Source organism: Panthera leo, chromosome A2, assembly GCF_018350215.1.
Source record: "Panthera leo isolate Ple1 chromosome A2, P.leo_Ple1_pat1.1, whole genome shotgun sequence".
NCBI lineage: Eukaryota > Metazoa > Chordata > Mammalia > Carnivora > Felidae > Panthera > Panthera leo.
In genome coordinates, this window is record NC_056680.1 from 4,542,647 (window position 1) to 4,569,406 (window position 26,760).

The window sequence follows — 26,760 nt, forward strand, 5'->3', positions numbered from 1 at the left end:
TCTCTCTCAAAATGAACTTGAAAAAAGATCCCCAGAATGTATGGAAACTGTTTTCACTAAAAGACAAAAAGAAAACTTTAAAGGCACCAGAGACCAGACTCAAAGAGGCAAGAGAGCAAAGTGCTGGCTTCTCAACAGAAAAGGCAGGAGGCAGACAGCCACACCCCCGCCCACCCTCAACTGCACTCGGAGGAAACACCTTTAGGAACTAAGGGTGAAACGGAGAGGTCTTTTTTGCACGAGCAGAAGCCGAGGGAATTCACTGCTGCTGCTAATTCCTCAGGCTCAAGGACCGTGATCCCAGATGGACCCACGGGAAGGAGGAGGACGCTACAAGGCGTAGACACACGTCCGCACTTGCAGGAGCACGTGCCTGGGCTTGAGTCTCAGAAATGCGCCTACGTGCCATCCCACAGGGAGGCGGACTCTCCAGGGCTGCCTCACCTGCCCGTGGGGACTCTGTCAGCAGCACCCACGCCACCCAGTGCTTGCGACGAGTCCGCGAGTCCTTCTTAGCACGGCGCCTGGCCCGTGGCAAGCCCTGCTGCATTCTCACCCCTGGGAGCCGTGGGAGCCACTCCAGATCCTGCTTCGGGAGCTCCGATCAGAAACTGTCCCAGAAGACTCGCAGCACCTTTCTCCGATAGGAAAGATAGGGCAGGGGAGGCCATTGCCCTGATGCTGGAAGTAGAAATTTTGGCTACTGCCAAGGAGAAAGGCTCCTGAGGTTCCGGTATGGCCAGCCGTCTCCCTCGCACCTGCCGAGAGCGGGGTGGAACTTTCACAGTGGCCGGGCTGCTTACGTGGGACCCCGCAAGAGCTCAGTCTCCTCGGGGCTCACTCAGCTCTGCCACACGGGGCCCGAGGCAAAGCCCACCGTGGGCAAACCAGCAGACAGGCACCCCAGCTCTCAAAAGAGGTGGTCTTTACCCACATTTTTCTACCTATCTCACCCTCTATCACCTAGCTGTCCACCCATCCTCCCATCCTGTGAAGTCAGGCTTGTCTTTCAACCCCAACCGTGCCCCTTCCCCCAAGGAAAAGAACACACGTCAAAAGCCGGACCCGAGGCCACATTTTTCCACCGCCATTCCCCTCTTGGATTTCCAGTAGTTCCGACTGTCCCTCCGGGATGCTAACCTTGCTCACCGCCCCCCTCCCCCATCCCCGCTCCTGCCGCCCAGGCTGGATGCCAGCCCTCCGTCCTCTTCCCGGTTGTACCAGGGGGAATGAAGCGGACGCATAAGGCTCTGCGCGCAAGTCTGCTTTCCCATCTGACTTTATTTCACTTTTTTTTTTTCTATAAAACTCCTCCATAATTTCACAATTTAACAAAAAGTTTAAAATTCAGGACAGAAACAATCCTGTGACTTATTACAAACACGATTCTCCTTTATTCCTTTTATCCAGGAGTTGGTCTCAGGCCGATGCGTGTCCTAGTTCCTAGTGAGACACATTCTTTGTAAAAACCCTTATGGGTAAGAAAGGTATTCGATACCTTTTGCTTTCAGGTGTCGGTTTACGTTTTGTTCAGGAGATAGCAAAACACAGGGATTTGCACTGGGGGCAGGGGACTTAACACTAAACACGCGGCAATCACAAAGTGCTGGCCCCTTCCTATGGAAGCGTCCCCAGAGCCCTTGTGGGCCCAGCTGCCGGGCAGCTGGGGGTGGGCCGGGGAGGGGGGCAGCTGGGAAGGCTGCGGTCAAGGCCCTGGTTGCCTGGCACGTCCATCAGGTGATCACGGGGCCAGCACTGGACCCAGAGCAGCTCTGGGGGACAGCACTGGGGCCTTCTGGCCAGAGGAGGTAACTGAGAAACGGGTTGGTGCTTCTGAAGGTCCCAGAAACAGCAGGAGGGGCCAGACGCTGCTGCTACTGAGGGCAGGCCGAAGCCCGGCCTTCCTCCAGCTGCTTCCTGGGGACAGCCCGGCTCCAGACAAGAACGCTGCCCGAGTCCGGTGTGGAGCCCGGGAGGGCCTGTGGCCCTTCCCAGGAGATGCTCCGGAAGGGGAAGGCCTGGCGCCCTGGGGCTCAGGCTCCCGGCCACGGCCCCCAGCAGCCTCTGTGCAGAGGGCCGGGCAGCTGCTGCCTTTCACGTAGCCCACGTCAGGCTAGTTCCTTCTGTCCACTGTCTTAGAGTTTCCAGAGAAGAGAGGTGCCCCACTTTGGAGTATTGTTGGCCTGCCTGGGGAAGGGGACCGTGACGGCACGGAGCCTGCCACACAGGCCCGCCCTCTTCCTAATACCTCAAGGCAGTGGGGTCAGGAGAGAATCAGAGCAGATGGCGAGGAGTCGTGGCGGTTTCCTCTGAAAGTTCTCGGGCCTTCCCGGCAAGTTCTGGGGATTTCACCAGGGAGGCTGAAATTTGGGGAAACCTTGGAGGCAGGTCTCCCCAGGGAGTGTTTAGGGTCTGCCTGACAGACGGAATCGGGGACACACTAGTCGGTACCCACAGGGAAGGGGAGCTTGGCACTCCCCGCATCGGAGCTCCCGACAGGCAGGGAGGAGAGGCCCTCTGAGGGTGGGCTGGGGAGAGAGGGTGAGCCCACCTCGGGGCCCTGGTCCTTTCCCCCCACACAAGTCAGGGCGGGGGCACTGGGGGATGAGAGGCTGAGCAAACAGGACCCCAGCCCCCAGGAGCCCCACCCAGGGTGGGCTAACCCCATGAGGGCATATTCTGGCTGAGAGGGTGGGGAGCCAGCTTGGCCCTCGGAGAGTCTCAGGCATGCGAGGAGTCAGGTCTCTGGACTGGCGTTGACTCGAAGGGGTGGGACGGCCAGGCCCGAACCAAGAGAGGGGTGCCCGGGAGGGCCTGCTGCCGGCTGGGCCCTGGCTCGAGGGGCTGGCTCTAAGTCCTGACGCTCCTCAAAAAACTCCACAAACTATCTCGTCTTATTTGGCAAAAGCTCATTTTTTCAAAGTTCGAAGACTCCAACGACAGAAAGGAGGGAGAGGACCCATGGAAGGAGGAAGAAGACGAGCCGTGGGGGGCAACACACGACATGGCCCGTGGCTGGTGGAGGCCAGGAGGTCTGCTCCTGGAGGCGGCCGCCGGTCTGACCAGGCGCCAAGTGCGCGGAGGCCCCTGGGTGCCGAGGCCCCGCTGCCCCGTCGTAGTGTTCGCCGGCCCTCGGCTGGGTCCTCCGGGCCACGGGAGGACGAGACATCCTCGGAGCCGCGAAGGGCGAGTCCTCCCCTCGCCTCTTAGAGGCGCCGCTCCAGCTGGGCCTCCGGCCCCGCGACAAGACCAGTGGGAACGTCTTAACCTAAAAGTCCCGCCGTACTCACCCCCCACCCCCCACGTGCACTGCTGCCACGGAAACGCACACCCGGAAACCGCTCTGGTACCTACAGTGCATACACATACACTAGAGAGAGAACTGTACAGACAGAGTCCCGGCACAGTGAGAGCCCGCGGGGGACTGCACCCGGCCTGGCGCGGCCCTGGGGCACGGTGGGTGTGTGGGAACCGTTGGGGGAGGCTGGAGGCAGCGCCCCGGCTGCTCAGAGAGGCCAGGGCAGCGAAACCATGCCGTGTGTCCTGCGGCGGAGCGGGGCCCCCACCGCGGGCCACGTTTCCTCCCCTCCTGAAGTGAGGCCTGGTGCTGCCTTCAACACAAGCTGCTTTCCGAGGGGGGCCCAGGTGACGGCCCCTGAGTGTTGGGGAGCAGCGGCGCCGGCCTGCCCCCCCTCAGCCTCAGGGCTCCCGATCCGGTGGTGGGGAGCGGGGGCCGGGAGCCGACGAGGAAAGTGCAGCTGGCCGTGCGGGCCGAGGACAGGGCGGTCACTAAGGCAGTGCTGCGGGTGGGTGAGTCGAGAGAGAGGAAGGAAGGCGGGGCCTGGGCGTGGCCTCCCGGGGCCCCCGGTGAAGAGGGCCCGGCGCCCGGCCCAGGGTCATGTGGCCACGGCCTCCAGGTAGCTCTGCAGCTTACGCACGGTAGTCTCGTCCAGGGAGAAGAGATCAAAGTCGAAGGTGGTGTTGGTGACGTTGAAGTGGCCGGTCTCCTCAATCAGGTTTACGATCTGGAAGATGGGGCAGGGCGGGCGGCTTAAGAGAGCGGGAGGCTGGTCTGGGGCTGGGGTGGCCCTGCCCCCTCCCCCCGCCCCTGTCAGGCCCTGAGGGGGAAGAGGAGGAGAAGGGCTCCCCGGGAGTGTCGCACCCCCTGCCCCAGACGCGTCTGAGAGAACCGCGGTGGCGGGGGGGGGGGGGGGGGTCCCCGCACCTGTTGCAGCACGTTGCGCTCCCTCAGGGCCATCAGCCTCCGGTGCAGCTCCACCAGCTCATCCGTGTAGGCCTGGGGGTGACGCAGCGGCGCTCAGCCGGTGGCCACAGCCCCACGCCGCCCACAGCCCCACCCACCTGGGCCCAGGGCACCCCTGGGCGAGGCTGGGACAGGGCACAGGCCGCAGGAGCCTGTCCAGCTCCGGGGGCCCAGAACTTCCCTCCCACCACCTGCCGGGCCCCACACGTCCACCTTGTCGTAGGTGCCCCTCTTGAGGATCTTCTCGGGCTTGCTGCAGGACTCCGGGCTCCTCCGGCCGGACGCCTGCAGGGCAAACCCAGACGTGCTGAGCTCTTGCCCTCACTCACCTCCTCCCCCAGCCCGCTGGAGGCCCTCCCACCCCCCCTCCAGAGCCTGCCCGGAGCCTGGGGCTGGCTCCTGTCCTCCTCCTTCTGACCCTGACTCTAAAGGCAGCCAGCCATGGGCAACAGATAGATCTCCGGGGTCTGGGGGGAACCAAGCCTCCCTCTGCCCCCACCCTCAGTCTCCATCCCTTGGAGACTACAGTCCACATCCCGCAGCCCTGCCTCCAGGACATGAGGGCTGAAGCAGAGACCTGCTCGCCCAACAGACCACCTCCTCCTCCTCCTCCTCCTCCTCCTCCTCCTCCTCCTCTGAGTGGGGGCCACCTGGGCATCCCCCAGCTTACCTTGCTGTTGGGTGGGGGTGGCTTCTTGGAGGGAGGGGGCTCCCGGCTGGGCAGGCAGGAGTCGGCACTGTTGTCACTTTCACTGTCACTGAAGCTCAACCTGAACACAGGACACAGCACCCTGTCAGGCCCCCACCACCTGCTGCTCTGGGGACCTGCGCTCCCGGATCCTGCCCTTCGTTCTTGGTTCGGCGCTCCGCTAGACCCCAGGAGACCAGCCTCACTCGGCACAGAGCCCCAGAGCAGCACGCTGGCACTCTGAGGGGCTACGTGGGGCTCCAGGGCCAGCACACAGCCCAGTGTCGGTCTGCCGGTCTCACTCCTGAGCTCAGCTCTGCTGCTGGTGACCCTGCAGGCAGAGCCTCCTGCGGCAATCTGCCCAGGGTGAAACCTCGGCTCCCACCTGAGCTGACCCCCTCTGGACGGCAGGCTTCTGGCAGGGACGTCAGGCACCCTGTGCCCGGGAATAAGCATTCAGGCTGTCTCAGGGGAAGGGTGTGGCGGCTCGGGGTCACAATCCCCAGCACGCATGAACCTACAGCCCCGTCTCTCTCACTACATCTCTTCACACAAAATATGTCGGCCCGTCCGTCGCCTTTAGCCCTCTCCAGAGTCTCTCGAAGCATAGTGAGCAGGTGTGGAGGGAACTCATCCGTGGGAAGAGTCTCCGTCCGGGACCCCCAGTCCCTGGGGACACCCCGGCCTTGCCATAGTCAGGAGGAGTCCCCCAGGCCTGCCAACATCTACCACAGGGCACATCCACCTGCTGCTTTCTCCTTCTGCCTGAAACAGGCCTCCCCACAGAACGCAGCGCACGAAGTACCCGGGTACACGGTGGCCAGAACCTTGGCCCTGGAGGCTCTGGCCTCACTCCTCCAAGGTCACGGCTGTCCTGTCCTCAGAGGGGCTTCTCCCACAAGAAGCACCAGCCCCCAGGGCCCTGCTGTTCTCGGGGGGCCCAGGGCCTGCTCTCTCCCAGACTCCTGCAGCTGCAGGTCTGCCGTGGGCGGGGAGGGGGGGGTGGGAACAGGCCGGCGGGAGGTCTCCTCGTTGCCCAGGTGGCACTGTAGTGTCCCCCATGCCTGCGGGCCCACCAGGTAGCACCTCCCAAGAAAGCAGAGGGAATAAGGTGGGGCTGTGTCAGCTCACCCCAAGCAGCCACAGTGCCAGCGTGACCCCTTCCCTGGAGCCCCAGGAAGCCCCTGAAAAGGACACTAAAGGCCCTTCTGCACATCCGGTCCCCGTGCTGTGCCGGGAGCCCCTCAGGACCGGACTGACACGTGTTAGAGCTCTCAGCATCCCGCTCCCAGTGCCGTGCACTGCCAGCACACCGGGCGGTCATTCCCGTCATCCCCCCGGCCCGCGCCCCAGTTTCCCTTACCTGGAGGGTGCCGGCAAACGCAAGAGCCCGTTTAAGGACTCTCTCGGACGCAACTCTGGGCGGCGGGCTTAACCGGCATGACTAACAGCGCCACGGCAAGCACCCGTTGGGCGTCCCTGAGCCCGCTGGGTGCAGACCCAATGCCCAGCCCATCTGAAAGATGAGCCACTGAGGTCGCGAGGTCTTGGCCTCCCAGGCAGGAGGGACTATATCAAGACAGGGCCGCTGGCTCCCGGGTCTGCCCGTTCTGCAGGCCTGGCGCCGAGGCCGGCATTTGCTCTGGGCTGCAGGCTAAGAACACACAGCCATCCCTGAGGTGGGCCCGCTCCAAGGGTCCGGGGGCGCCCAAAGGAGGAGCCTCAGCTCACCCCGCTCTGAGGAAAGGACAGATGTCACCCTCCCTGAGCCAGCAGGCAGCCACAGCAGCTCCCCACGCTGGGGTGTGTGCCGGTCCCAGGACGGTTTCCGGGCCGCCCTCACCCCGGGCCACGCAGGGGCAGAAGGGTGAGGGGGAAGCGGCCCCCTGGCCCGAAAGCAGAGGAACGAGCCTCCCCCTACACCCTGAACCGGCCGTCAGGCTGCTGTGCGCTGCCTCACTCCCCTCTCGGCTGGTGACCGGACCTCCCTCCCTGCCCTCCCTGCCCTCCCTGCCCAGCAGGCACCTCAGGAGCCGCAGCTTGGTGGAACTGAGAGAGCACGCAGCCCCCGGGGGTGCCTCGGGTGGGGTGCTCCGGGGACACGCTCAGCCCGGCCCCGCCTCCTCGCCCCCTCACCCGCCCTGCTCGCTCCCCGAGGGCCCAGGCACCTGGAGTCCCTCCCAGCATTGGTCTTCCCAGAGGCCTCCTCGCCCGACGAAGAGTCGTCTTCGTCGGATTCCTCCGACTGCAGGTCCTCCACCATGGAGCGCAGGGGGCCTGGGGAGGGCAGCAGGGGAGGCAGGCAAGGGGACAGAAGCAGGATCAGGGCTCTGCCTGCACTCCACAGGTTCCCCTGCACGCCCGGGACCACGCGGCCCTTCTCGAAACCGTGACCCCCAAACACAACCACACAAACCTGCCTCGGAGGTCCCTCTGGCCACCTGAGGTCTGCCACCCGCCTCCAAGAGCTACCCCCGTGGCCACCCCCTTCCTGAGGGACCCCCTGGCTCCCCACCCCCTACCTTCCTGGCCCTGCTCGCAGGCTTCTGGCCCCTGGCCCTGCTCGCAGGCCTCTGGCCCCTGGCCTGCAGCGGGACTGCAGGGCCCCTCCATCGCCCAGGCTGAGGGGCAGCCCTCCTCTGCTCCGGGTGTGGGGAGCACAGCCTCTGCCCGGAGTCACGGCAAGCCAGCCCCGGCCTGGGAGGGCAAGGCAGCCAGAGCCGGGGGCACAGAACCCTCCCGGGCAGCCCGCGCCCCTACGCCGGCCTGCCCAGCCCCTCGGCAACCCCCTCCGCTGCTCTGGGCCAACCGTCCGCTCCTCTCTCCAGAGGCCCACAGTTCCAGTCCCCTACAGACGGCATCTTGGTTTATATTCCTGTTACCAAGGCAACAGAGGGACACAAAGCCCTCAATTACCTTGGTCACATGATCCCGCTCGGGCAGGTTCCCCCTCCCTTCCCCATAGATAAGAACCCTTGGAGCGAGTGTGGGCTTTGAGCATCCCATCCCCCATTCCCCTCAGCGACTGCAAGTCTGAATTCCAGGCAGGCCATACCCTACCCCACCCCCCCACGATCCACTCCCCAGCTCTCCCCAACCCTTGAAAAAAGGATTCTAGGCTGTGGGGGCAGGAAAATCTTGGCCCAGTTCACCAGAAGTAATGGCTCCAGTTTGAGGGTGGGCCCCTTGCTGCCCTCACCTCAGCACCCTGTGTGTGGGCTGGGGCCCCGAGACCCACCCTGCACCCAAGGAAGGCCCTCCCTGCTCTGGGGCAGCCAAGTGGGCCTTATGCCCTCTTCCACCAAGCCTCCCCGAAGGCGTGAGGGAAGACAGAAATGCAGACTGCTGGGGTCTGAGCCTGAGTATCAGCCAAATTATGCAGCAAGAGCAGAACCTATCCTGCCCCATCCACGGAGAGCTTTGCTGGGGTGGGGGAGAGAATGGGAGCAGGGGTAGGGTAAGGATGGGGGTGAAGACTGGGGCAGGGGTGGGGTGAGGACAGGGATGGGGAGGGGTGAGGATTGGGGCAGGGGTGGGGTGAGGATAGGGATGGGGGAGGGGTGGGGGTGAAGACTGGGGCAGGGGTGGGGTGCGGACAGGGATGGGGGGGTGAAGATGGGGGTGAGGACTGGGGCAGGGGTGGGGTGAGGATGGGGGAAGGGGTGGGGATGGTGGTGAAGACTGGGGCAGGGGTGAGGTGAGGATAGGGATGGGGAGTGGGAGGATGGGGGTGAAAACTGGAGCAGGGGTGGGGTGAGTATGGGGAGGGGGAGGGGGAGGATGGGGTGAGGACTAGGGCAGGGGTGGTGTGAGGACAGGGATGGGGGAGGGGGAGGATGGGGATGGGGGGGCAGAGGAAACAGTGGTCTATCTGGGATGGGCAGCTCGAAGGAAGGAAGGAAGGAAGGAAGGAAGGAAGGAAGGAAGGAAGGGAGGAAGGAAGGAAGGAAGGAAGGAAGGGAGGGAGGGAGGGAGGGAGGAAGGGAGGGAAAGGGACCCTCCTCCAGAGGCCCACCAGCAGCAGCACCTCATCAGCAAGGCTCCAAGCCTTTGTCACACAGCTGGGCAGACCCGCGGGCCCCGGAGACTGACCCCAAAGACGAAAGACCACCAGAAAGGGCCGCATCTCACACCTGGCTGGTGGTCAGGGGACCTGCTTCTGTTTTGTTCTTTCATATGGATCCCCTGAGCTTCCAAAAACCCAGGTCTGCGGGTCTCCGGGGGCCATTCCTGGAACAGTCCAGGGCAAGGGCAGCCCAGGTGTAGGGCTCCCCCACCCTTTCCCACCATCCCCGCTCCCAGGAAGCTGTCAGTGAACCTTCATGGCAGGGGTAGCAGCGTTGAGACACGGGCGTGCCGATGCTCAGGCGGGGATGAGCCCCCATGTGAGTCGGTCACGTGGAGGAGACCGTCGCGAACCCCTCGGATTCAGTCCAGACCCAGCGCCCCCTGGCTCCAGGTGGGCGGCAGCTGCCTTTGCACAGGAAGATTCCCTTCCTCGTGCACCACGCACCTTGACTGTGGTTCTGAGACGGCTCGAAATCCGAGTCGGAGCTGGAGTCGGAGCTGGAGCTGGAGTTGGACGGGCTCGACTGGGCAGACTTCACGCGCGACAACAGGGACGGGCGGGACAGCGGGAGAGGAGACAAGGAGACTCTTTCAGTCCGAGGGGAACGAGCAGGCGACGAACGCCTCTGGCCTTCACCGAGTCTCGGCCCAGACCCCCACTGCAAAGCTCGCCGAGGCGCCAGACCCCGGCACCCCCTGCCTAAGGCACACACGAGCTGGGCTCCGTGGATGGCCCAGCTCCCGGCTCCCCCCTCAGCCCCGGGACGCCGGTTAGCATTCAAAATGCAACGCAGGACTTTTCCTTTCCCACTGAGGGACTTGACATCTCGAGCAGTGCAGGGGGACAAGGAACCAGACAAGCCGTTGATGCAGGGCAGGGGGCGCTGCTCTGTTTGTGGGCCCTCCTCTGGTGACAGCATGCCCCAGCTGGTGTGGGCGGTGCTGGTGCCGCCACAGGGCACGGCTGAAGGGTCTGGACAAGAAAGGTGGGTGCAGGGACCCCCTTCTCATCCTGCCCGTTCCTCACAGCCCATCCCAAGGCTGACGCATGATCAAAAGGCGTCTTCCTGCCACGTGCTGTCATCCACCGGGCACCTGAGGTCATGACGAGCATGTGTGCACATGACCAGCAGGTGAGGACACGGTGGCCTGTCACGCGCACAGCCGGCCAGTCACACCCCTTCTTCCTCTTTCCTTTTTGCAGCCAGCCACCCCACACTCAGCCACCAGGGGGCAGTAAAAGCCACAAGAGGACACTAGATGGCAGATAGGATGGGAGGTGGGGGGGTGGTTAAGATGCCTGGGGGTTGCGCCTCTCTTGGTGGACAGGGACCTGGATAGGGACCATTTGCTTCAGACGCATGCATGCTCGTGGCAGGGGCCTCCGGCCGTGCCACACAGAGTGCTGAGCCAGAACAGGGGCAGCGTCTGTTCCCAGGCCCTTGCTTTCTGCCAACAAGCTACTCCAAAGGGGCAGCGTGGTAAGCGTGGGCCAGGGCGCACAGGCCCCAAAGGGCATAAGAGCAGAGTCTAGAGCTCAGAAGGTCTGCCTTGGCCCAGAGTGCCCCCAATGCATGGGGGGGTGCTGCCTGAGACCAGCAAGGCTGTCCTCGGGACGGGCTATCCAGCCCTCTGGCCTCAGGATCCTCTGAAGGAAATGACGGCTTCAGCACCTGGGATCAAGCACCTCCCCTTGTCAAGAGGAGGGAGGGGGCCGGGAGACAGGCAGAGGCACCCAGCGGCGTCTGCGCAGGTGTCTCGGGAGAGAAGAGCCCAGAAGAGCCCCTGACCTGTTGGGGCAGAGGACAGCCCCTCTAGATGGTCTGTGGACCAGGGGCGGGCCCCAGCCCATGCAAGGGGCCCTAGGAAGGCACAAGTCTCCTCCTCTACAGACCCATGAGTGATCCAGGCTGCCCCAGGGACAGAATACTTTGCACCTGATGAGTTAAAGGAGTGAGTCCTCCAGGGTTTACCACAGTCTTCCAGAACCCGCTCCCACCTTCCCGACGCACCCCTACTGATGTCCCCTACTCACCCACCTTCACACTGGCCAACGATGTTCTCTGGGAAGCCCTCCCTGGGGAAACCTGGCCTGGACTGCCATCAAGCACTGACCACTGAAGAGGGCCATCCAGACCAGCATGACCCCACGACCCCCAGCAAGGGGCCCAGCTGGGCCTGGAGCCACAAGGCGCCTCCAGCATATAGACCCCTGAGTTCTTATTCTGGCCCAGGGGTGCTGCATTCTGACCCCAGCTTTGTCACCAGCATCCCCAGTTTTCAGCCTCAGTTTCCCGATCTGCGGAAGAGCGAGTGTGCCGGCCTCTGCTCAGTGTGTACAGGTGTGCGTGTGCCGGATGCTAGCACATGAAGGTCAACGCCAACTGTGCCAACGGACCTCTGGGGCACAGGCCTCGGGCAGGACTGGGCCAGGGACGTGAGAGCAGCAGGGGCTGTGGGGCGGGCACAGAACAGCAGGGCCACGTGCTAGACCAGGGGTGGCGGCAGCGCCCGGTGGGGAGACAGGTCGGCAGACTCTGGACACGGGGAGCCCCCAAGAGGCCAGCCTGGACCCTGCGTCAGAACAGGCGAGCGCTGGTGGTGTCCCTGCCGAGCAGTCGGACGTGCTTCTCAGAAGGACCTGTCCCTCTTCCTCCCACGCTAGCCCAGAGGGCAGGGAAAGGGAGCCCAGAAATGGTTTCAGCTAAGACAGCCCAGAGCAGGTGTGGGTCAGAAGTGCACAGGAGGTCACTGTGAGCGCTGCAAAGCGTCCTGGTGCTCAGGCCACACGGAGTGTCCAGAGGGAGGACAGAGGGCCTCCTGGGCCGTGACTGGATGGGAGCCACTGGCTCAGGAACCCCATGGACCAAAGAGACCACAGAAAAGCCGCTGGAGGAGCTGAGGAGCTCGGCCCAGGGACTCAGACAAGGAGCTGCCCAGCTACCTCTGAGGGCTAAGGGGAGAGGCGACTCAGGGTCCACACACTGGTCAGAGCTTTCCGGTGGTGGCGTCCCATGTGGACTCCAGGGTCGATGGCCTGAGACAGTCGAGAGAGGCCCAGGAGGCCCGAGTCTGGAAGGCTATCTCGCCGCCTCCACCAGACATCTGTGCCTGAGACCCCAGGGTTGTCCAATGGCAGCCAGTCACGATCCGGCATCCTGTTGGTGGCTGGGTCTCACGCCTACGTGGACCTCAAGTGGCTAAGCCTTGTCATTCAGAAGTCTCCCAGGATACACAGCCCAGGGCCACTCTGGGCGTCCAGCCAGCCCACTCTGAGCAGAAGCCCCCAGGTGCTCACGACGACCACACCAGGATGGCAGTGTGGTCACTGGGGCAGGACACACCATGCAGCTCAGGTGGGGTGCCGGGGGAGGCCCCCGCCTCTTCCCAATGCAGGTCCGCCAGCCCCGGGTGCAGAACGGCCTCGCTTAAAAGCGCCTGGGGTAGAAAAGAGGGACAGTGCCTTCTGGGTGTGACAAGTGCTGGGCACACGGCACTGCCAGTCCTGTGTGTGTGTGTGTGTGTGTGTGTGTGTGTGTGTCCCTAAGCTGGTGGGACGCACTGTTACCCACAGGCTCAATCATCGCCTCCACAGCCTCTGCCCCTGGAAGCCACACGCTCAAGACATCGGTGCTGCTAACACCATCCACCCATGGCTTCGTCTCTGGGAGCCACTGTCAAAGTCCCTGTGGCGCTCTGAAAAGCCACACTGGAAGGCAAGCCTTCTGCTCCTGAGAGTGAATGGGGATTCATAAACACAAAAGGGACAGTGTGGAGGTTCCTCAAAAGATTAAAAATAGATCTACCCTATGACCCAGCAACAACACTGCTAGGAATTGACCCAAGGGACACAGGAGTGCTGATGCATAGGGGCACTTGTACCCCAATGTTTATAGCAGCACTTTCAACAATAGCCAAATTATGGAAAGAGCCTAAAAGTCCATCAACTGATGAACTGATAAAAAAAATCGTGGTTTATATACACAATAGAATACTACGTGGCAATGAGAAAGAATGAAATTTGGCCTTTTGTAGCAATGTGGATGGAACTGGAGAGTATTATGCTAAGTGAAATAAGTCATACAGGGAAAGATAGACACCATATTGTTTTTACTCTTATGTGGATCCTGAGAAACTTAACAGAAGACCATGGGGGAGGGGAAGGAAAACAAAACAAAAAGGTTAGAGAGGGAGGGAGCCAAAGCATAAGAGACTCTTGAAAACTGAGAATAAACGGAGGGTTGATGGGGGGTGGGAGGGAGGGGAGGGTGGGTGATGCGCATTAAGGAGGGCACCTGTTGGGATGAGCCCTGGGTGGTGTGGAAACCAATTTGACAATAAATTTCAGAAAGGAAGGAAGGAAGGAAGGAAGGAAGGAAGGAAGGAAGGAAGGAAGGAAAGAAAGAAAAGAAAGAAAGAAAGAAAGAAAGAAGAGAAAGAAAGAAAGAAAGAAAGAAAGAAAGAAAGAAAGAAAGAAAAAAAAGAAAGGAAGGAAGGAAGGAAGAAAGAAAAAGAAAGAAACAAGAAAGAAAGAAAGAAAGAAAGAAAGAAAGAAAGAAAAAGAAAGGAAGGAAGGAAGGAAGGAAGAAAGAAAAAGAAAGAAACAAGAAAGAAAGAAAGAAAGAAAGAAAGAAAAGAAAAGAAAGAAAGAAAAGGAAAGAAAGAAAGAAAAAGAAAGAAAGAAAGAAAGAAAGAAAGAAAGAAAGAAAAAGGAAGGAAGGAAGAAAGAGAAAGAAACAAGGAAAGAAAAAAGAAAGAAAGAAAGAAAAAAAGAAAGAAAGAAGGAAAGGAAGGAAGAAAAAGAAAGAAAGAAAAGAAAAAAAGGAAAGAAAGAAAGAAAGAAAGAAAAAGAGAAAGAAAGAGAAAGGAAGGAAGGAAGAAAGAAAAAGAAAGAGAGAGAAAGAGAAAGGAAGGAAGAAAGAGAAAGAAAGAAAGAAAGAGAAAGGAAGGAAGGAAGAAAGAAAAAGAAAGAAAAGAAGAGAAAGAAAGAAAAGAAAAAAAGAAAGAAAGAAACAAAGAAACAAAGAAAAAGAGAAAGGAAGGAAGGAAGGAAGGAAGAAAGAAAAAGAAACAAAGAAACAAAGAAAGAAACAAAGAAAAAAAAGAGAAAGAAAAAGGAAGGAAGGAAGAGAAAGAAAGAGAGAGAGAAAGAAAGAAAGAAAGAAAGAGAGAAAAGGAAAAAAAAGAAAAGGAAAGGAAAAAAAAAAAAAGAAACACAAAAGGGCACTGTGGGCTGGAGCTGGTGATCCTCAGCCCCCCCACCCCTGCCATCCATCCAAGCGCCTGTTCTCTGACCCCTTGAGCCAAACAGCACTCGGAGACGGGGCTGCCACCCGAGACCCCGGTGAGGTCTGGCTCTGCAGGCAACAGTCTGCCTACTGGCTGCTTTGTGGCTCAAGCCATCTCTGATGGTGACCTTCAGAACCGCCTAGAAACGCTGACGTGGCAGGAGTCCCGAGCCTCCCACGGTGCCAGGACCTAGCTCCCAGAGAGGGGCTCCAGCCAGTGCTTAGAAAACATCCAAACTGTGTGCACAGGAGGGGGTGGTGGGAGGTATGGGGAGGCCTCGGAACCCACCGAGGCTCGATGGCCAAAGAGCGGGACGAAGACGCTCAGGGACGCCCCACTGGCACCGGGAGGGAGTCCCCGATGGCACTGACCCAGCAGCGGCCAGGAAAGGGGCAACGGTGACGCGCGATCGGCCACCGGGACCCTGGCCCGTGCAGGGGGCTGCCCAAGGAAGACAGCCGTGAACTCAAGGACAAAACTATCATGCTCGACCAGAACCGTCTTCCCCTAAGCCCTGTGTCCGGAGTTTCCCAACAGAAGGAGAGACTGAGGCTTAGCAAGGTGTGCAGGTTTGCCCGAAGCTACAGAGAGCAAATGGGGGACCCCAGACGCCAGCCTCCTCGTCTAACCTTTGGGCCAACAAGGCCCCGAACGGCTCAGAGCCAGGAGAGAAAGGACAAGGCAAGGGGGCCGGTGGGGGAAGGGCCGCCTCACCTCCGTCTTGAAGGACGCCTCATCCTCCGAGTTGGACTCCTCCACCTCCGGGGGTTTTTTGATCTCCCTGGGCTCGCTCTCGGCCTTGACTTTCTCCCCTTTGCCGCTGCCCTTGTCCTTGGCTGGCTTTTTGTCCGAGAAGGAGGAAGACGAGGTGCGGGGCGAGGTGCTGGGGGCGCTCCTGGACCCCTTGGAGCTACTCTTCTTCTGCTTTTTGGCGCTGGGCTTGGGTGAGTCGGCGGCAGCCGGCCGCTTGCTGGAAGACTTGGGCGGGGGTGGGGGCGGGGGCCCGCCCTTGGGGGACATGCTCTCCAGTTTGGTCTCCTTCAGGGCCATCTTGGGTTCCTTGAAAGCGGCCTTGGCCGGCGGGGCCTTCTCTTCCTTGGGCGGCCGGCCTTCGCCTGGCTTCCGCGTGGCGTCCTTGGTGCTCCTGGCCTGCTCGCGCTCCGGCTCCTTGGAGGGGGCCTTGCCCTCGGAGTCCTTCCGTGGCCGCTCCCGGTGCTCCTTGGCCGTCTTATGGGTCTTGCAGGCCTTGCTGCTGTCCCTGCTGGCGTCCTGAAATGCCGGGGCAGGAGGGGGAGAGACACGGTCAAGTGGCATCTCGGGGTCGCCCTGCTCCGCCTCCCCCGACCCCTACAAAGTATAATCCACCTGATTCAGACTCAGCTAGAGAAAATCTTCCATAAAGCGAAAAAGTAAGGCAGCAGGTGAGAGTTTTAAATGGAGCTGTCCCTTTAAACTACTGGGAAGTGTCAGCAGGTCCCGGGCGACTGCAGGCTAAGATGCCCCTCTGAATTGAACTGACATATTCCCTGAGGGATTCAAGAAGAGCACACGGTGAGTCAGACACGAGACAGGCAGGCCACACGTACCCACTCCCGCTCCAAACTCGCTGCTTCCCGCTGGCCCGGGGGAGCAGAGGCTGCGTGCGGCGCAGGGGGGTGGGGGAGCTGAGGGGCACCGGCAGGCGGGCCCCCCCACCACCTGGTCCCAGTGCACGCCCAGCACAGCTCTTCTTTGGTCCCCACAGCCAGCATTTACTGAGCACCTGCTGGGCTCCCAGGTGCTGTGCAGAAACAGCTCCTTAGACCCCTCGCCCTCTCGCGATCAAAGCCGCCTGGGCAGCATTTCTAAAACACACACGATTCTTGGGTCTCCACCTTGGGAATTCGGAGGGTTGAGGGTGGAGCCCAGAAGCTAGTGCTGGCCAGGCAGGTCACGGAGCTCCTGGTGGAGACAGAGGCAGAGAGGGGCCCTGCGCCCAGGCTGCTGGGAAGGCCCCTGCGTGCCTGTGCTATCTCCAAACAAGGGCAGGACCACCTACCTCACTGGGTAGTGGTGCAGGGCCTGGCAGGCAGCAAGCACTCAACCAAGGGGGGCTGCAGCCACTGCCACCCACCCCTATGCGGCTGGCACACCCTGCAGGTGGGAGCCCCATCTGACGCCTCATTTGGACCTCCTTTCTATCGACACCCCGTCGTCACCCCGTATGTCCAGGTAAACCGGACAGGTGCCTGCCGTGCTTGGCTGCCAAGGGCTCTGGCCCCACTCGGCAGGCCAGGTACACAGCCGGGCCCAGAGGCTCTCGAGACAAAGCTCACCAGGAAGCCAAGAGAGCCAGACCGGAGGGTGACCCGCACCACGAAGGTAGGGGCTCCTCTGAGGCAGCTCACCCCAAGCGCCGAGAGGACAGACTGGAGCATGTCGAGGAGGGTAGGCAAAGCAAGAAAAGGCCCAGCAGCAAGGCCCCTGCTGCCCTCACAGCCCACCATGGAGCTTTCCTGGCAAAGGGACCCAGGGACAGACAGTGCAGCCCTGAACACCTCTGATCCACTCCGGTCGCCGTCTTCTTGCAAATCCATACCCCATGTCAGTGCCAAGGGTTCGGGGACAGCCCCACATGGCCGAGGCTCACCGCCGCCTCCCTGGAGAAACATCGCTGGGTGCCCTGGCCCCAGCTCTTTATCACTGGGGCCAGGGGAAGGGATGCTCACGCCACGAGTCCCCAGCACACGGTCTAAGGGGGCAGCCCCCCTGGGGACTGGCTTGCAGAATGGGGCTCCACTCCCCAGCAAGCTGGTCTCCTGAGGAAGGAGGCCAGAAGCAAATTCCACGTGTAATTCCGGCCTCTTCTCGCAGCGTCCGTGTGCCCACTTAGGTCGCAGGAATGGGTCCAAGCACCAAGAGGCACGCCGGCCAATGCCTCCAATGCAGTTCCTACCATGCCCCCTACCCGCCGAGTCCTAGGGCCAAGCGAGCCTCCACGGCTGCCCAGGGCCTGCACAAGCAGCAACGGCCTTCGGAGCTGCAGCTCCTCACCAGGGTCTGCCCGGGGCTCCCAGACCGCGAGCCCTCTGAAATCACACGCTGACGTGAGCATAAGGTAGATATTCCCAGGGATAAGGACTCCTCCCAGTCGTATTCTCAAAGCGTTAATGACCCAGAAGTGCCTAAGAACCAAGTTTTAGAGAAAAGTCAACCAAGCCAAGTGGCTGACATCAGACAGAGAAGCAGGGTGCCCCTGGAGCTACGAGAGTACAGTTCAGGAAGAGGGGCCAACGGGGCCAACCATTACCGGGGTGGGAGCCTCCAGTCCCCGACCACCACTGCACCCTCTGGGACAGAACCATCAGGGACTGATCTACCGAGGGCTGTGGCAGCCAGACTCGCCACCGGCCCCCAGGCCCGGGGCTCCCATGGTCAAGGCCCTGCAAGGACATAGCCCTTCCCTCCTGGCCCCTCTGCCTGGCGCAGGTGGCCTGGCCAATCAGACCTTCTGGCTCCAGGCTGCCAGAGAACCAATGTGGGTGCCCAAAGGAAGGTGCTCAGCTGGAGGAAGCGGCTGGCGCACAGGCGGTGCCGTCCAAGGAGAGCCGAGAGGGACTGACGGCTCAGAAGCGGAAGGGTTTCTTTGAGGACCGTCAGCAGAGAAGAACCTGCCGTTCGCTGCCTGAGAAACCCGTGCAGGCGCCTCCTAAGTCACGCTGCCTGGGGGGCCGGAGAGAGACCCTGGGGCAGGGAGGGGGACGGAATCCTGCCTGCCCCAGCCTCCCGGACCTGGCAGATACACTCTTCTGGCTCGGGGGCTTGCTCCCAGGAATCTCAAAGACGCTGGCGACAGATGCTGCGAGCAGCCACAGATGCAGTCTTGCCGGCCACCAGGGTGTCCTTACCACCCGGGGGGGGGGGGGGGGGGGCATTTCTTTGAGACGTTTTGGGTGGCTCGCAGATGACACGTACAGAAGAGATAGCAACTCCTACTCTTTCTGTTCTGCAGAAAGTCCCGAAAAACCGTAGATGGCTGAGATAGAAACCACCAAGATCTCTAGCAAGCATCTTCCTTCCATTTAACCTCCATGTGGTTCAGGGAAGGACAGGCCCAGGAGGCCAGCATGGGGAAGATCCCAAGAGCCACACTCCATACCTGGACTCTGACCACACACATCTGGAGAACTTAAGTCAGACAAATCCGGGGATATCAGACACCCACTGACCTTGTGGAAAGTGCCAGAAAGACCCTGCCTGGGCGATGTGGCTCTCCTCCAGTGTTGCTGAAGAGTAAAGCTGGAAGACGGCCTGAGAGTTCAACCTGTCCCGCCTGGGGTGCCCCAGGTCCACAACACCCAACAGGTGAATGAATCAAGAAACACGCAAAGATGAGAAATAGATAAGCTTGTGGGGTCGGAGACGGGAGGATAAGCAGCCACCCTGAGAGCCAGATGAGCTTGGCCTCCGGGACACGGGACTGTGTGGGCGGCTGCAAGGGAACAGGACGCACGCTCATGAGTTTATATGGACATCAGGACACCATCTGAAGAGCTCCAGTGACCAGTCCTGAACAGTTCAGAGAGAAGTCACAGGAAGGCAGAGTGCCACCCGCCCAACAGGACTGAGACAAGAGGACAAAAACATTCCTTCTCGGGGAAAAATGAGCCTTCTCACCACATCGTCCCACCGGGCGCTTCCCCCAAATAAGCCTTCTGTGCTGAGAGCTGTTCCCAAAGAAAGAAGCGAAGCCTGGAACAGCCCAGGCCGGGGGTCGGGGGGGCACCCAGCCCTGGCGGATGGGGTGTCCCGGCCACGCTCAGGAGGCCCGGGAGTTGGGCAGTCAAGGCTGTGGCAGAAATACTGCGTCCATGGGCCCCAGCCGTGCAAGACTCTCAGGGCCCTGTCTTAGGAGGGAGCCCTAAGGCCCGCTGACGCAGTGGCAGCAGTGAGGACGGGGCAGAGGCTCTCTGGCCTTGAAAGGAAGAGGGTGAAGAGCCTACAATTTCTCGGCTGCTCGTGCAATCCAGCAGGGACCGACCCTCCTGAGTGGCAGGGAGCCGCCAGGCGGAGCGAAGAGCTCTAAGAGGAAGATGCCAAGGGAGCAAGTCTGGGAACAGAAGGCCCAGCTCTGCAGAGGGGGCGCCCTGAGCCCAGGACCCACCACTGGGCCCCAGTGCTCCCATGTGACTGGGCCTTCCGCCTCACTAACCTTGGAGCCGTGGGACGGTTTGGTCTTCTTGGGGTCAGAGAAGGCAGAGAGTGGAATTGTGGGTAACATGGGGTAGTCGGGGCTGGGCCTGGACACCGTTTCTGCTCCTTCGGGCATTACCATCACCTAGTGATAAAGAAGAGACAGATGTTATCAGTGAGCAAGGAGGCAAGAGGAAGTGTGCCTGTAGGAGTCCGGCCAGAGGCTGGGGGAGCTGCCTTCTGGGACAAGGGCAAGGGGGAACTGAGCGTCACTTGTCCAAAAGAATCAAAGGCGTTTCCTCCGCGAGAGGCTGGGTGCTGAGTGGTCGGAGCAAAGCGGGCTCAAGGTGGCGAGTGAAGAGAAGCTGGGGTCCCAGGATGGCTGGGCCCAGGTGTGGCCGCGTGGCCTCTGGGAGGAGAGCCCCGAGCGCGGTGGACAGAGGGCGAGGCCAGAAGACCGGCGGAGTGTGCCAAGAAGCACGAGAAGGCAACCGTGGCCCAAGCTGACCGGCACGCTGCGGTTTAGAAGGACCAGAAGCATGGTTTGGAAAGGCGAGAGGCCAGCCAGATACGCACACTGGGCAGCCGCGCGGCAGAGAGAGCAACTTCTGATGGGCGTGCGTACGGGGGACTTCACAGGGTCCCGCGTTTCCGGGGTGGGGGGTGGGGGGTGGGGGGTGGGGGTGGGGAGACGAGCCCTCCTCCACGGTCAAGCAGGTAGAAGGTGACTGAACTGGCAGCATGGGAGGCAGAGGCAGGAGAGAACCGCACGGGGGTGGGCGCAGCACGAGCCTGCGGGGGAGGGCAGCGAGTGCCCCACTCTGTTAGCCAACTGCGAGGAGGAAGGGCCTGGAGTCCTGCCAGAAGGTGCTCCCGGGATCCCGGGCTCCTGCCGCACCTGCTGAAGGAGAGAAGGCTTGGGGGCAAGTTGTCCAAATACTGACACACTGCAACTTAACACTGCTAGCAGCCAGACACTCAGAGGCAGCCTCCCAGAGAGCGACGAGACAGAACAGAAGAACGCAGCACACGTTAAAAAAAATAATCATGAAGCAAGGGGGGAAAAAGCATTCAGCTCAGTATCACGAGCACCATTAATAACTTGGACGCCTGGGACAGATTCCCTGAGCCAAACCTCTCCTCTGAGGAGGCTGGTGTCAGAGAACACGGGGTGATCCCCTCCCACAGCCCCCCGACCCCGAGGCAGCCCAGCCCGAGGCCTGAGCTCCTCCTCAGAGCCTGGCCGACCGCAACACTATGACCCACGGTGCCCAGAGCCCAGCTGAGTAGCCCGGGTCTCGGGCTCGCGAGGACGCGTGTGAGAGAGAAAGGCGACTGACGCCCTGAGCCAGGAGCACACGCGGGTCTGGGCTCCTTCACTCTCGTTTCCTCCCTCTCCCTCGTGTTCAGGTCCCTTCTCTCCCTTCAGGTTCACCTCCTGGCCTGACGCGGCTCCTGTCCCTCTGCTCTGTAACAGCACTTTGAAAACAGGCAAAGCGAACTGGCAGATCTGCTTCCTCCTCCGCCGCGGCGCTTCACGAGGACCCAGCACACCCGGTGGAAATACAGACCCTCGGCCGCAGAAGGAGCTCCTTTCTGCGCAGCTCAACTGCCGACGGGGCACCGGATGAGACCCAGTGCCGAGGGGACGGGCGGCCGCCTCCTCAAGGCTGGCCTCTGGCCGTCGGGTCCCCGCCGAGGAGGGGCCTGGCGCTCAGGCCGGTAATCAGTTCCGGTGACCGCGGTGGGGGGGCAGCACGGAAGGCCGGTCTCATCGACCCACGACTGGGCGGGTCTGCGGTCATCTGCCGCAAGACGGCAGATGCCGGCCCCACTGGGGACGCTCAACTCCAGGAGAGCACACGAGGACCCCAAGAGTCCCAGGCTGCTCCTAAGACCAGAGATCACTGCTTTGCCGTCAGCCCAGGGCAAGCCCCAGAAGCCCACAGCCTCCCAAGGGTGAGAAGGTTCCTGACCAGCCCACCGGCTCTCTGGGCAGCCCCCACAAGGGGGAAGAGCCCCTGGCAGAAACCACCGTGCTGTGGCACGCGGGCCTCGCTCTCCCTCCTCCCTCCAGGACCGGCCCTTCTTCCCAAACGGCCAGCCAGACCTGCGCTCCCAACCTCTCCCCCTGCCGCCGCCTCCGCCCTCCAGTTTTATATGTTTTGGTGATGCACACTGAACCTTCATCTCTTCTTAGCAAAGAAAAGCTCCTTACGCAGGGGACGGAGGGGGACGGCCCCTTGGTCCTGGAGCTCTGGGAGGCCCGTGGGATGTGACCTGCGTGTCTGTCTCCCACAGAAATGCTGTCTGTGGGACCCCTGGGTGGCAAGGGCTTGGGGAAACGTTTGGCAGCAGAAAGAAGGTGGACGAGCAGGGCTGGGGGAGACTGTCGACCCAGGCACCCCCTCCCCCTTCCAGAACTCCCAGGCGAAGTTCAGGACAAATGTCTCTGCAGACTGCTTCCAAGGCCTGCCTGTTTGTTCCCATCAGCCAGCACATGCTAGACTATAATCATAGGCTCATCTGTTAGTAGGAACACGACAGAACTTAGTCAAATTTTCTGCAATGAATAACTGATTCCCTTCTTTTTTTTTTTAAATAAAGCTTACAGAAGACCCAACTGAATAAATGACGAAGGACCGCTTCAGAGGCCGAAAGCAGCAGCTCAGCCCTAACTCCCTGTGTGCACTGGGCAGGTGGGCCTCCTGACCCGAATCCTCCCTGCCGGCAGCCAGGCAAATGCTCAGTGATTCTGGGTCACTAAAACGTGGCTCTGGGATGTCCCGTGTCCTTGGCCTGGCCCTCCTTCGGCCACACGGCACACACAGTCCAGCCTACAGCCGAGCACCCACCCCTCCTCCTCCTCCTCAGGCACCCCTCCTCCGGCTCTGCACTGTGCTCCCGGCGCTCAGCCGCCACACGCGCACTCACTAAGAGGCCCAGGCTTGGAGAGCTGCCACTTGTCTGGCTTCACTAGGACAAAACTGCCAGGCCACGCGCATCATCAGGGAACCCCACGGAGAGCCACTGCTGTTCCCCCCCGATGACGCAGCCCCGGCACAGCCTTGCCAATCCGGTTAACAGCTGGCTCCCACGCCTCGCCACGCTGACAGACTGGCCTCACGCCCACTCCTCCCACCCCTCCTTCCCATGAAGGAAGATGCTAATTAACCACAGTCAACCAGGAAACTATGGGGATAACTAGCGACCGGTCACTCACAGCGACAACGCCCCAGCACAGGCTCGGGGCACCCGGGTCCCACGGTGCTGCCGGGTGCCACCGACGCAAACTGCACCTCTGAGTCTCGGGCACCCGGCCAAGGCCGGAGACACGCGCCCGGAAGACCCCGAGGTACCCCCGGCACCAAGCTGCTCAACGTCAGGAGCCACGTGGGAGCCACGACCGAGCAGCCAGCGCGTCCCCAGCATCCATCTGCGCGGGGGCACACTCACCCCGCCAGCCATCAGGAGCTTGTACCGGAACTCGATGGTGGGATTGTTGAAGGTGAGCTTCTCACAGCGCAGGTGGTTCACGGGCGGGTTGCCCTCCAGGTTCAGGAACAGGTCATAGGTGAAGCAAACCTTCCTGGGCTCCTCCTTAAACAAAGAAAACAAGGAAGTTCATCTCACAGCCACGCAGAAGGGCGGGCAGGAGGCTGCAGGGACAGCCACGAGGCACGCTCCCCGCCACCGGCCCCTGCCCTTCTTTGCCCTCCGCGAGGCCTCCGTTTCTCTCTCCCGGTCCCTTATCTGCTTCCCTCTCGTGTGCCTCCTTCTCATCCATTCCGTTATCCGAAAGAAGTCAACTTCCTATTTGCACTGGACCCAGCAAAGCAGCCTCCACAACAGAAGCACAGATCGAGAGTGATGTTCTCAGACGGTCAATGGAAACATTCCTGCTGATGGCACGTGCAGCCTGGCGCACACCTTCCCCTGCAACCCTCGTGGCCCCCGTCAACAAACGGAGAGACTGAGGCCTGAAGACACTGCCGGGTGGCAGTGCTAAGATCTCATCCGACTCTGAGGCCCCTGATTCTAGGGCCTCCAGCCCCTGCTCCCTTCCTGGAAGGGAAATGTCTCCAGAGACATCCAGATGGCCAGCAAGCACACGAAGAGATGTTCAACATCACTAATGACTAGGGAGCCGCAAATCAAAACCACAACATAGCCCCTCACACCTACGAGGCCAGCAATTACTTTAAAAATGGAAAACGGCAAGTGGTAGTGAGGAGAAAATGGTGCCCTTGGGCACGGCGGCCGGAACGCACAACTGCCAATGCGGTCACTCTGGAAAGCTGTCCAGGGGTTCCTCAAGACATCCAACACTGAGTAACTATGCGACCCATGTATCCCTCCTCACATACGGCCGAGAAGTGAAAACATACATTCACGCAAACACTTGTACGTCTATGTCCACAGAACAGCATTACTCTAGACTCAAAACTGGAAGCGATCCAAGTGTCCAACAGATGAAGGGACACACACAGTGAGGTCCCTCCACACAATGCAGTATCACAGCCGCGGGCAGGACCCCGGCACCCACACCCGCCGCCCCGCGGACGGACCCCGAACACGCGACGCTCAGGGAGGGAACCAGACACGAGAGGCCACGCAGGGTGTGAGTCCGCGTGTGTGAAACGTCCAGAACAGGCTCATCCACGGACAGGAAGGGGGTTCGTGGGTGCTGAGGCCTGGGGGAAGACTACTGATGGGGACACAGTTGCTTCCCGGGAACAGGGAATGTTCTAGAATTAGAAAACTGTGATGGCTGCACAACACTGTGAATATCCTAAAACCACTGAATTTGTATGCTTTCAAAGGGAATTTCCTGGTATGTGAATTATACGCAATTGCTTTACAAGCCCTCCAGCAGGAGAGAAGCCCAGGGGTGCAGGTTGCTGGTGAGGAGCTCTCGGCAGCTGGGAGGAGACCCAGGACACGGCAGTCAGGGGTGTGAGGAAGGGGGGCTCCGTGCACATGCCCTCTTCCTTCCACCCAGACCGGCCGGGCCACAGCCCCGGGAGAGAAGGGGGCAGAGACGGGGGCTGAGCCTACATTCCCCCCGCTCCAACTGCAGCCAGGGCCCCGGGCCACCCCACCTTCCCCCTCAGTCTCCACAGCCAGCGCCATGGTTTATAGGAGCCACGTGAGCCCTGTGGGCCTTTCTGAGCTCTGATGAACGGGCAGCGCGTGGGAGTGGGGACCTGACTGGCCCCGAGCCTGCTTCTGGACAGAGGGGACACCAGTGGGGCCCCGCTGTGCCCTGCGTTCAGGCCACAAAGGTAGAAGGCACACCTGTCAAGTAAAAGAGTTGCAGACGCTGCCTTTTGGGAGCCTTGAGCCTGGTGCAGGGAAGACAAGCAAACAGGCCTTCCCAAGCCAGTGCCAACCAGGGAGGGGACACTGGCCTCGGCCCTCCTCCCCAGCAGCCCTTGGGGTCAGCGAGAGTGGTTTCTACCCCGGCTGGTCCCATCTAAACCACACCTGGCAAGCCTTCTCCTGGCCCGAGGCAGACACGTGACCTGCTCTGAGTGATGAGGTGGAGCGGAGGGCAGCCTAGGGACAGCTTTCCTTCCCAAGTCACACACGAAGCACAAGAAAAAAGGCCCAGCATCTCTTCTCCCTACCTAGTCGGGAGCTCAGCAATCCCGGAAGAGCATGCAGGGAAGCCGCGAGGATCTCTGGGCCACGAACACCGGCCGGCTGCTTTCCGACGTCTTGTTGAAGAAGAGAAAGGGCCCCCATAAAGCCCCCAAATGCAGCTGACCCCCTCCTCTGTGCCTGCACTGTTTTGTGCCCAACCTAACGGAGGCACTTGTCACAGTGGGTATGTCTCCCCACCAAACTGGGAACCCACTGGAGGCAGGGGCTGTGGGGACCCTGGTCCCGCACTCAGGTGCTGGCCTAGGGAAGACCCTCCATTTCTGTCAAAAGACTGAAACACTAAGATGGACAAGAGTGGGGTGTGAGCCAACAGTGTGGGTGGGGAGGGGTCGGGAAGGCCCCGGGGAGGCTGTGCCAGATGTGGAGAGTGGCTATGAGTTGATCAGGGAAGGAAGGGGGTGAGGAGAAGCCCCACAGGCCACAGTGTCCTTCCGGAGCCCTGCGAGTCCACATGGCCACAGCTGGGAGGGGAGGGGGGACCGTGGTGGCAGTAGGTGACCGGAAAGATGGACCTTGGCCACATCCTGGGGGCAGAGGTGTCTACAGGGGGTTCTGGGCTCAGCAAGAGCGAGCCCACGGGCACCTGGGTGGCTCAATTGGTTAAGTGTCTGGCTCTTGGTTTCAGCTCAGGTCACGCTCTCACGGCTTTGTGGGTTTGAGCCCCACATCAGGCTCTGCACTGGCAGCATGGAGCCTGCTGGGGATTCTCTCTCTCCCTCTCTCTGCCCCTCTCCCACTCATGCTGTCTCTCTCAAAATAAATAAACTTAAAAGAGGAAGGAAGGAAGGAAGGAAGGAAGGAAGGAAGGAAGGAAGAAGAGGAAGGAAGGAAGGAAGGAAGGAAGAGAAAAAAAGAAAGAGGGAGAAAGAAAGAAAGAAAGAAAGAAAGAAAGAAAGAAAGAAAGAAAGAAAGAAAGAAAGAGCCCAGATCTGCATCCCAGGAAGCCAACACCCTCTGGCCTGCAGGACACCACCACTGGGGGCGAGGTTTGAACCTGGCAGATAAAGGAAGCCAAAAAACAAAACAAAACAAAACAAAACAAAACAAGAAAACCGTATCAGACATCTGTCCTGTTCCACTAGGTCAACACAGAAGCTACGAGAGGCAGACCACGTGGGTCACTCCAGCTGACGTGGGCACCACTGCTCTGTGCCTCCTAGCGGGTCAGTGACTGGGGAGCCGTCCGTCAACCGTGGCCAGCATCACACAGGCCACAGATGAGACCGATGCGTCACCTTCCGGGGAGGGCTTCACCTCCAGATGCCGGTTCGAGTGAACCCGGGGAACAGACGCAGCGGAGGATGCTGCTCAATAACGAACGCCGCGGCCCGAAAGCCACAAAATGCCGGCGATACCAACTCCACAGGGCAAATGGCCTGGTTTCCTCGACAAGTCAACTGCAGAAAAGAGCAACGGGCGAGGGAGACTCCCCGTCTCCGCCCCTTACCAACACGTGAGCCGCAACACGGTGGTCGTGTCTACATCCCGATTCAAACGGAAAAACAAACTTTTCACAAAATCCCTCGGGTGTGAAGGGATGGTCAACGTGCAGGTTCTGACACTGATATTTTATTGAAAAGCAGTCCCCATCTCTTAGAGACACGTTCTGAAA

At 60.7% G+C, this 26,760-nt stretch overlaps 1 protein-coding gene across 5 annotated transcripts in view; it reads right to left on the minus strand.

The window, feature by feature from the left end:
• Positions 1-1,261: 1,261 nt before the first annotated feature.
• The window catches only part of MLLT1 (MLLT1 super elongation complex subunit), a 67,645-nt gene continuing 42,146 nt past the window's right edge, over positions 1,262-26,760 (minus strand). For 4 of the 5 annotated variants that reach the window (XM_042928162.1, XM_042928161.1, XM_042928164.1 and 1 more), the window contains exons 4-12: positions 22,938-23,081; positions 19,501-19,626; positions 15,024-15,578; positions 9,466-9,553; positions 7,121-7,229; positions 4,935-5,034; positions 4,478-4,549; positions 4,226-4,297; positions 1,262-4,025 (exon numbers count right to left, since the gene is read on the minus strand). In XM_042928162.1, the coding sequence (XP_042784096.1) occupies positions 3,897-4,025; positions 4,226-4,297; positions 4,478-4,549; positions 4,935-5,034; positions 7,121-7,229; positions 9,466-9,553; positions 15,024-15,578; positions 19,501-19,626; positions 22,938-23,081 (1,395 nt within the window). In that variant the 3' untranslated portion in view covers positions 1,262-3,896. The remainder of the gene's footprint in view (positions 4,026-4,225; positions 4,298-4,477; positions 4,550-4,934; positions 5,035-7,120; positions 7,230-9,465; positions 9,554-15,023; positions 15,579-19,500; positions 19,627-22,937; positions 23,082-26,760) is intronic. The other variant, XM_042928163.1, reaches the window with a different exon arrangement.